At 38.2% G+C, this 10,035-nt stretch overlaps 1 protein-coding gene across 1 annotated transcript; it reads left to right on the top strand.

Moving 5' to 3' along the window:
- Positions 1 to 590: 590 nt before the first annotated feature.
- BDZ99DRAFT_481262 (uncharacterized protein) lies at positions 591 to 3,001 on the top strand (the record flags this gene model as incomplete). The annotated part of the gene is made up of 10 exons (XM_033722387.1): positions 591 to 882; positions 933 to 1,061; positions 1,110 to 1,265; positions 1,358 to 1,382; positions 1,624 to 1,715; positions 2,047 to 2,110; positions 2,163 to 2,212; positions 2,361 to 2,738; positions 2,788 to 2,876; positions 2,936 to 3,001. 10 exons carry the CDS (start codon positions 591 to 593, stop codon positions 2,999 to 3,001), a joined length of 1,341 nt encoding a protein of 446 aa, XP_033571413.1.
- Between the last annotated feature and the right edge of the window lie 7,034 nt (positions 3,002 to 10,035).

Genomic DNA, 10,035 nt, shown 5'->3' on the forward strand with positions numbered 1-10,035 from the left:
AAGTGACAGGAGCGTAGCAGCAGCGTAGCAGTAGGGTTCTAGTACAGTATCAAATACACTAGTTCTTACGCACTAGGGGGTGCATCCAGCTGCCACAATTCGACACCGTTCTCCCGCCCCCTACCCCCCCTTTCGACTGAGCCTCCGCACTGGGATGCGGCATTTGTGCAAACACGAGGCCGTCTCGGAAGGCATCGTCGGCAACAGTACGCCAAGTAACAGTTGGCAGCCTAGAGGGATAGCCACATATATAAACCTCTGGACAGAGCTCCATTCTCTAAGCTAGAGAGCCCCGCAAACACCTGAACGCCTCACCCTCGGACGCACCCTCTACCCCTGTGTGACGCGGCCACTTCCTTTACGCACCCAGTCCTCTCGGACGGCTGACCAGTTGGTCAGAAGGCTCTGCAGAACGAAGACGCGCCCCACGTGGTCTCGGGAAACGGTGCGACGACAAGGTGCGACGGGCAAAAGGTGAACAGTCAGGATCACGGACCGGGAATACTTGAGTCCAACCGCAGGCGCGACGGCCGAGACACGATCGCCCCTGGACCCCCCCGAGCCGAGACAATCCGGGAACCTCCATCACAATGGCTACTGTCAGCACCTTTCCAATAGCTACTTCGCTTTCTAAGGCATTTATTCATTTCAATCCTTCGACACTTAAACCCGAATCCAAACCCGAATCTAAACCCAGGAAATCCAAGTCCCAGGCCAAGAAACCCAACATAACAGAGCGCAACCTCTCCGAAGATGACTCCCATAGATGCGACGAAGAGTGGGCCAATATCAATAACTTGTTACCCGGCCTGTCAGGCTCTAATGCGTTGCGTTCTCTGGATCCGGAACCCCTTGTTGCGGTAGGAGCTACTAGCCCTTCAGGTTCGCCATATCTAGATATTCCCAGCTGATCCCGGCTAACATGTGTGCAGATGGCGAAGGCGATTTTAGCACTATTTCTCCTCCGCAGATACTACAGACCCAGCAGCCTGGTCAGGAAGGGCCTTGCCTGACTGCAGATATGGACTTAGCCGTAGATGGGTTTAATAGAAGTAGTCTAGGTAGGTGTATTAATGGCGTTGCGGCACTGATTTGCTAATTAATAACAGAATTTGCTTTCGTTCTAGATAATTTTGCAGCCGGAGCAAGCCCCGGCATGGATGATACCCAATCTAGTGGCCAACCGCGAGAATATCAGGATAACAGCCTGGATGCAGCTGGCATGCGCGCATTCTCTGTGGAGAGCACGGCACCCGCGTATAACGGTGAGCAGTCCTCCTGCAGACTTAAGGAACCTATTTTAACGCCCTTTAAAGACATATTTTTAGATTAGAGCGCGCCTTACGATAATATTAAGATAAAGAACCGGCTATCTGCAAAATGTAAGCAGAAGCACGCCTTATTCGCCGATACACCAGCCTCTATGGAAGACTACACCTCGAGACCGGCCTTAGAAAACTCCCGTTTAGCAAAGCGGCGGTCGGCCTAGCTACAGACAGAGAGCCTTGCACCCAGTCCTGTGTGCACGTCAACATTAATAATAACGCCGCCACCGCAGGCCCGCAGCAGCTATTTTTCACCTCTTAGAGTCTGCAATAATCTAAATACTGGTGACGTGGATAGTGGCGGCAGAGATAATGGCGCCGACACTTTAGACCTACCTCGAAGCGACCTCCTCTATTTACAGAATAGCGGTGATAGCAAACAGCACGAAGGTGCGATAGAGCAGGAGCTGCTGCATTCCTTAAGACAATTAATCTCTCCGTCTAAACGAAGAGCAGGCGATTAAGACTTCAGTCTGTATTTAGAGGAGGGTGAAGATAACAGCGACGCCAGCGATAGTGAAGTTAAGGGGAGCCATAAGGGTGAACTCGGTCCTAACAACGCATCAATAACAACTTTTCGGCGATGTGAACCAAGCAATCGCCGTTCCCGGAAGAAGGGGTGCAGCACGTTACGAGCCACTCTTAGACTACAGGAATAGAGCGCGATACGTATAAAAACGTCTCGACAAGTACTTTTACCCCAATCACAATATCTGTCTAGGCCTAGAACGGATAGGGCGACTCAGTCTAGCTCCCTATAAACATCCTCTCCAAGAACGAAGGCTGTTAGTGAACCTAATAATAGACTTAGCACTAACACAGCCTACCAGATAATAGATGTTGCTTGTTACCCTATGCCAAAGGCCTCGTCGATTGTAACAGCAACTGTTAGTTGTAAAAAGTCGAAACTACCTCTAGACCTAATAGCGCTTGCCACCAGCATTCTTGGAGAAAGAGGCCAAGTTATCCAGATAACCCAGGTATCGCAAGATTCATGGTTGTTACTAGGATACTAATCCGACGATAGTGCATCAGATTCACGTCCTCGTCAGAGCCGGACGGTGCTTAGTGCAGACCAGAGCAATCCTCACAGCAATACTGCGAGTTATAACGCCGACCATGCAGACAGCCACATAAGCGAAGAGGATGAGGACGACGATGGAGACGAAGACAAGACGGAATACAGGCCTTATGCTATAAGCCCTGATCCGAGGTTCAACAGAGGCGAAATGCGCTTCCGTCCACGAACGCGTGTATTATGGTTAGAGTCGGACAAACTGCAGTTACTCACGTACAAGAACAACATGGCTATAGAGTGGAAGAAGATATTTAAACTCTTCCCAGATCGGACCCCAGGCGCAATACGGACACGCTACTACATGCTGCAAGGGAAATCATCTATAGCTACGACAAGTACGCACTCTCTTACTGCGCATTCTATTAACCTAAAGCCTACCACTAGAGGTAGACGGAGCCCCACTACAAGCGCCCGAAGTTAAAGCCTTTAATACCCCCAAACTCCAACGCTGGAAGGACGTGAAAGTCAGGAGAGTGAGTTGCTTAAAGCATCGATCGCCTGTACTTTCAGGAACGCTCTGCCTCTTAAACAGCGTTTGTCTTACGAGACCACTCTGGAGACCTGTAACGTACGCTTTGCTGAGGAGATTTCGAGGTGAAAAAAGTTAAGACTGGCTCTCCTATACCTTAGCAGGAGGCCGCCGGCTATCGCCCTTTGTAAATTCCTTCCAAGGCCGAGCTTTTCCAGTTAACTGCTCTCTAATACAACTTTAGACCAAGGTTCCAGTCTTCGCATCTATTACATCTACTGCTTCTGTTGTGTATACCATACTACCCTTCTATACCTTAATTTCCTTTGGACGATGCCGTGCCCGTAAATTTTTATACTGGAGAGTACGATATAAACATCGAATGTAGGGTGGGATATCTCGTGCTTAGCAAAGTCTGCCTGCGTCACCGCTGGGTATACAACCCTGTCGCCCGCTATCTCCTTTATGGGGCCGGGAGATCAGCCCGAGATCTTCGAGCTAGCCTTCGAGCTGACTCTGGAGCTGGCGGTTGTTTAAGACTAAGTGCCAGAAACGGGATCCACAGTGGGCACCAGAACGGGACCCTTTAAAACTTGGGCACAGCCGTACCTTACATCCGATACCCTGCAGAATCCCGGCTTGGCTCTGGCACCGGGAGCAACTCTTAAAGCGCCCAACTGCTACAGTTGGGCGTGTTAGTCTTTCAGATAGAGGGATCTTAATTATTCCAAGGATTGCTTGGCGATTCTAATGCGCCAGCGTTATAGAGCCCATTTTAGCTCCCTCTAGACGCCCACCTTCCGCTAGCAACGGTGGCACTAACCCTATTAGGGATTAGTACGATATTCGTACCGTTCTGAAGCGAGCTTCTTTTTGTACTGGGGCAATTGTCCACAATTTTATACTAGTACTGTAAGGAAGCCCGTTTAGGATCTTTTTATACTGGTAGATTCTTAGTAACAGTACTAATTATACATTTATCGTAATAGTCTAATATTTGTACTGGTCCTTTATGTGCGCACCGTTGTAATAGTACAGCTTTGGGATAGTACGGAGCCTGTACTAGTCCCTGTTAAGCAAGTAATTATATCTATTAACTGTGTGGCTATAGATAGACGGGGCGCCTTATATATATATATATCTATTCCTATCCCCTATTACGTTGTTTCAGCCAGCTGCCGTGATATTCAACACTTCCATATAATGGCTACTTTTACCAAGAAGAGTGCCATCAACTATTTATCACGGCTCTGACAGACCCTATTAAAACCTTCAAAAACCTTTAAGGCAAAAAGAAGGAAAGGGTGCCTATATATCCTGCCTCTGCTCGAAACTAATAATTCGTGCATATTACTTAATACCTAGCCCTCTCCAAAACTATTTAAACCTGTCTCGTACAAGAGGCTTAGTGAACCTATCAGCGATTTGTGCCGTAGTTAGAACATACTTCAGCTTAACTATTCTAGCGTCTTAAACTTCTCCTTGCTACTTGCGCTGGATTTCTATATACTTTATGCGTGAGTGGTACTATAGGTTTAAGGATAAAGCGATGGCTCCCTAGTTATCGCTATATATAATTATCGCGGCTTTTCCTTAGCCTATATTTAGCTTATTAAGAAGTCTTCTTAACTAGATTACTTCCTTAGTTGCTTGCATCTATCCTATAAACTCTACTTTATAGGTTAATAGAGCAATAACGCTCTAGCGCTTAAACTACTAGCTAATTGCTCCGCTCCTAATATTAAACAGATATCTAGCTGTTAATCGTCTTATATTGTAATATCTAGCCTAGTCTGCGTCTATAAAACCCTTTAATATCTAGAGGTAACCTTTATATATAAGTCTAAGATCCCTTATACCTTTAAGATACTATAGAATGCGTTAAGCAAGCTTTATATATTATAGCCTAGGATTTGCTAGATGCTGGCTTACTATAGAAACTATATATGCAATATCTCCTCTAGTTCTAAGTATAATATATATTAAAGATCCTATAATATATTAGTATTCCGCTTTTTAATCTAGAGGGCAGTTATATTCTAGAATATTTTCTAATAGTAGTAAGGTTTCTATCGGCGTGCTAATAGGAGCGTAGTTATTAATTCCGAACTAATAAACAACCTTATTAATATAAGCTTCTTAACTTAGGTATAGTATTCTATTCTAACAGTCTTGCTGGATAGATATTCTAAGGTAGTAGCTATACGGTCTAAGGTCCGTTATTTAGAAATAGTTTCTTAGGCCTCTCTTAATCCTCTTAATTTCTGTAATACTTAGTCTAATAATTAGAAGGTTATTAATATATACCGCGATATATATATTACTTTATATAAAGATTCTAAGGTCGGTATTAATTAGTTTAAAGCTAAAACTATATAAAATGTTTATAAAGGTCTAATACTAGATATAAGAAGCTTGCTTTAGGCCGTAGAGTGCTTTCTAGAGTTTACAGACCCTTAGTATACTATCCGCTATATAGTATAGCTATTTAATATAAATCTTATAGTCTATATTACTATATAGAAAGGCTATCTTAATATCTATTTATTTAATTTTAAGGCCTAGGGTGGCCGCAATTATAAATAGAGCCTTATAGCTTATTAGCTTAATAATAAAGGCGAACGTTTTATTATAGTTAACGCCCTCTTCTTAAGTAAAGCCCCTAACCACCTATCTGCTTTTATAGCAGATAACTTCTCTATATAGTCCTTACTTAAGCTTAAAGACCTATTTACTACTAAAAACCTGTTAATTTCTAGAAGGGTTAACAAGCTCCTATATTTTATTCTATTTAAGCGAGTTAGCTTTTTTAAGTATTGCCCTCTTCTATTTAGGCTAGCTTATATTATTTTTTGCTTAGTAAACAGTTTTTAGTTTAAAGGGTTCTATTTTTTCTATAGCTACTATTAAGAATATTAGAAGTATATTACCTTTAGGTATATTTATTAGCGCGAGTTTTTCTGCGCTATTATTAGATATATCTAATACGGCCTGCAGAATACAGATTCTAAGTTTAGGGTAATATTCTAAGGCTTTTTACCTTACTTTATAAACTGGGCAATTAAGCTAGAGTCTTAGATATTATTGCTATTCTTCTAAGGCTTAGTTATATAGAGTGTTATTCTATTACTAGCCGCTATTAGGCAGTAGATTATCTCTTTCTAGAGTATTTAAGAATAATCTAAAAGTATTATTACTCCTAAAAGGTAATAAAGTCCTATCTCCCTATTTAGTAACTAGCTGCGAGTTATTATTACTTAATTAGGACGGCGTTCCCTTTTCTAAGTTATTATTACTTAGTTAAGATAGTATTTATAAGTCTTTATTACTTATCTAAGATAATATTTACGGGTTCTTAGTACCCGCCCGAGGTAGTATTTACAAGTCCTCGGTGCCCGTATAAGGTAATATTTGCAAGTTCTTATTGCTTATTTTAGAAAAGGCTTGCTCTAGTACTACTATAGATGCGTAATATCTAGAGGCTGGTATAGATACTTGCTATATACTTACTAATAGTTGGTTTAGTAGCCCTACTATTTTACTCCCCTTTATAGCAGCAGCTATTACCTTAGGTAATTGTTTAGCTTTTATATCCTGTATAATCTATATAGAGGGAGTTATAAGGGCTTCTTAAAATTTAGTATTTAGAGTTCTAATAATCCTTTTATCTTCTAGTAGGATATAGTAGTTAGTATTTCCCTTATAGCCTAGTAAGATATATAGTTTTATTTACAGCTTAGTTAGCTTCTTCCTTTGCTTTAATAGAATTAGGTATTCCCCTCTTAACCTAATTACTCTTAGTTATAATAAATTAGGCTTCTTGCTGTACTATACCTAATACAGTATTATCTAAAGCTTTAATAAGGCCGATTAGTTGGAAAGATATACTACTATTCGAGCTATTTCTAGCTAGAACTTTAATAGCAGCTTTATATATACTAGTATAGGTCCAACTTAATTATATATTATTTTATAGGCTCTTTTAGCTATACTATTCTGCTAGTGCTAGTCTATACCTGTAACCTTAGCTTAAATTGCTTAAAAAAAAAGAATAAACTTTATTTCTTCTCCTACTTACTTAGCAATCTAATTAAGCCGTATTTATCTATACTTTTGTTTAGAGCGCTTATTATAGTTAAGAAAAAAGCGTAGCAATTTAATAATAAATCCCTATTATTATAGTATAGGGATAACTTTAATCTAGCCAGTTAAGTTATTAATAATAGTTAGCCAGTAGCAACTACTATTAAGACCCTTATTAAATAGTCCTGCGATGTCTATATAGAGGAGTTCTATTAGATATTCTCCCTTATAACCTAAGCGGTTATATAGCTTTTTAGTTATTCGCCCCTAAAGGCATAAATTATATAGTTTTTATAGCTCTATATCTTAAATACTATAGGCTTGCTTTTTAAGCTATTATAAGTTTATATTGCTTAGGTAAGCCAGTTAGTTATACTAAAGGGTTAACTATAGGCTAATATAGTAGGCTAGAAAGGAGAGGTTTATTTATAGGTTAAGTATATAAATACTATAGTATTTACTCGCAGTATATAAGCTCTTCTTACTTAACTTATTATAGATACTTGCGCCCTTACTTAAGAACTTAACTTTAGCCCTATATTTAAGTAACTAGAGTATAGATATAAGGTTTGCGTGCGCAGATAGAATAAAAAGGATATTATTAAGAATAAGCTATTTTCTTCTACCCTATACATTATATAGTATATTTATTATACCTACTCCTAAGAAAGATATAGATATATTAACGCTCTAAAGTGCAGGCCTATAATATATACCTATCTAAATAAACTTTAAGGCGTTGTTATATATATGCTAGGTATAGCCACTATTAATAATCCAGGCGTCGCGAATTAGAAGCGTTCTTATAGTTATTATCGCGAGGGTATAGGTAATTACGGCGCAATTACTTCTAATATCCTTCCTAAATACTGTATTAATATCTTCTTCTATAGCCTTTATTACTATAAAGGTAGGCTTTTTTAGGTTTTTTAGGCCACCTGTATTATTATTCTTATTATTAGTAGAGTACTATCTTTTTAATAGTTTCCGACTATTAGCTTGCAAGCCCTATACCCTTACCTTATATCCCTTTTTATCTTTCCCTTAGCCCTTTAGCCTTAGATTTTTCTTAAAGCACTTAGTTTTAATATAGTAGAGTTTTTAGCAGAAAAAGCAGTAGGAAATATTATTAATCTCGATTTAGTATATAGTTCTATTAGATAACAGAATAAATTTCTTCTAGCCAGGCCCCTAAATTAGAGTAAAAGTAGGAAGCGCCTGCACCTTACTTAATTATTTTCCTAGCTATCTCTTCCTATATTCTTTCTTAATTACCTTGCCTTTAATATAGTTAAATATAGGTGCAGCCTTAATAATATACCTATTTACGTCTCTATTATTAATAAGGTCTATCTACCTAAAGATATAATTACAGAAGCCTTTATATTTAGCGCCCAGCGCGTATATAAAGAAGAATATACGCTTAATCTCTAAAGTAATATAATTAGAATTAAAAAGAAGTTTCTTAGCGTAAATCCTTCTAATTTTAGCTTCTAGGTTTAGCTTCTAGGGCCTAAGTGCTCCTATATTTTTCTTATATAAGGGATATATACCGCCGCTATAGGTTAATATATATCTCTAAACCTTCTAGTTTAAAGTTCTTCTTAACTGCCTATAAAAGAGATTAAACTTAATAGATTTTAAAAGTATTAATCTATTGCGCGGTATTATATATTAGCTTTACTATAATTATTGCTATATAGAACTTCTGGCGGTGCTGCTATTATTATATATTCTCTTCTTCTATAGATAGAGTTGCTCCGTCTTCGGTAATAGCAGATATTTAGATAAATTTATTAACCTTCTAGTTCTACTTAAACTAGTTACTAGTATTATCTAATATTAGAATAGTATTATAGAACGTATTTAGGCTAAATTACTTAAACTTTATAATATCGGTTATAGTAAAATTAGGTGCTCCTCTGCGCTAAAGAACTCTAATTTATTACTAAGCGAGCTTAGGGCAATAGAGGTAGCGTAGTTAAATAAGGTAGCGGAGCGTGCCTCTAGGCTAAAAAGCTTAAAACTTAAAGCTTTACTTAGTTTGCTTAAGATAATAGAAGGGCTGTAATTAGATAAGTCTAGTATAGGCGAATAGAAAGGGGGCTTATAGTCTCTATCTAGTGCTTTATATAGCTTAAAGTGTTTTTTATATGCTCTAAAAAAGTAGGGAAATTGTTAGCAATTAACCGGGTATTATAACCTAATTCCCTAGAAACTCGTGGGTCTATTTAGTTAGAGGTTATAACGCGTAATATTATTATTATTAGTAATATATTTCTTTTTAGCCTTAGAAAATAGGGCGTCTAGTTCTTATTTAAACCAGGAGTGCTTAATAGCCCTAGTGCGGAAGGATATAATTAACGCGCGGTGTATACGCTTCTTAAGAGGTAGGCGAAAGAATACAATTTTAACTGTGCCAACTAATATTAACAGGAAAAGCATGCTTTAAATCTAACCCTAAGTCTACTTACAGTCTAGCCGAAGATAAAAAATATTATTTACTTCCTCTCTTATCTAGCGGTAGGTTTTATTTCGCTATTTCTTTTATAGTAGTTATAGTTTAAGAAGGTTAATTCGCGATTTTATTATTAGAGTTAATATCTTTCCTAACCTCTTTTTATATTCTTAGTGTTATTTTATATACTTAATATAGAGCGCATATTATTAGGTTAATTCCGCCTTTTCCGTTTTAGTATAGTTTTAATTCGCCTATTATAGAGGTTATTACTATAATATCTACCCCTATTATATTTATAGTGTTTATAATTTCGTTAGATAGAGGGTAATCTATCTTATTCTAAGTTCTTATTAGACTATTTCGCAGATATTAACTTTATCGCTTATAAAATTATTACTTGCTGCAGAAGCTTAGCTATAGGTATATATCTCTTAAAACCTAAATCGTGCAAGCCGGGCTTATAACCTATTAAGTAAGTAATTATATTTGTTAACTATATAGCTATAGATAGACGGGGCGCCTTATATATATATATATATCTATTCCTATCCCCTATTACGTTGTTTTAGCCAGCTGCCATAATATTTAATAGTTCCTATTATAGTTTTTCGTAATAGTA

The sequence above is a fragment of the Mytilinidion resinicola genome (assembly GCF_010093595.1).
Source record: "Mytilinidion resinicola strain CBS 304.34 unplaced genomic scaffold BDZ99scaffold_22, whole genome shotgun sequence".
In the NCBI taxonomy this organism is placed as follows: Eukaryota; Fungi; Ascomycota; class Dothideomycetes; order Mytilinidiales; family Mytilinidiaceae; genus Mytilinidion; species Mytilinidion resinicola.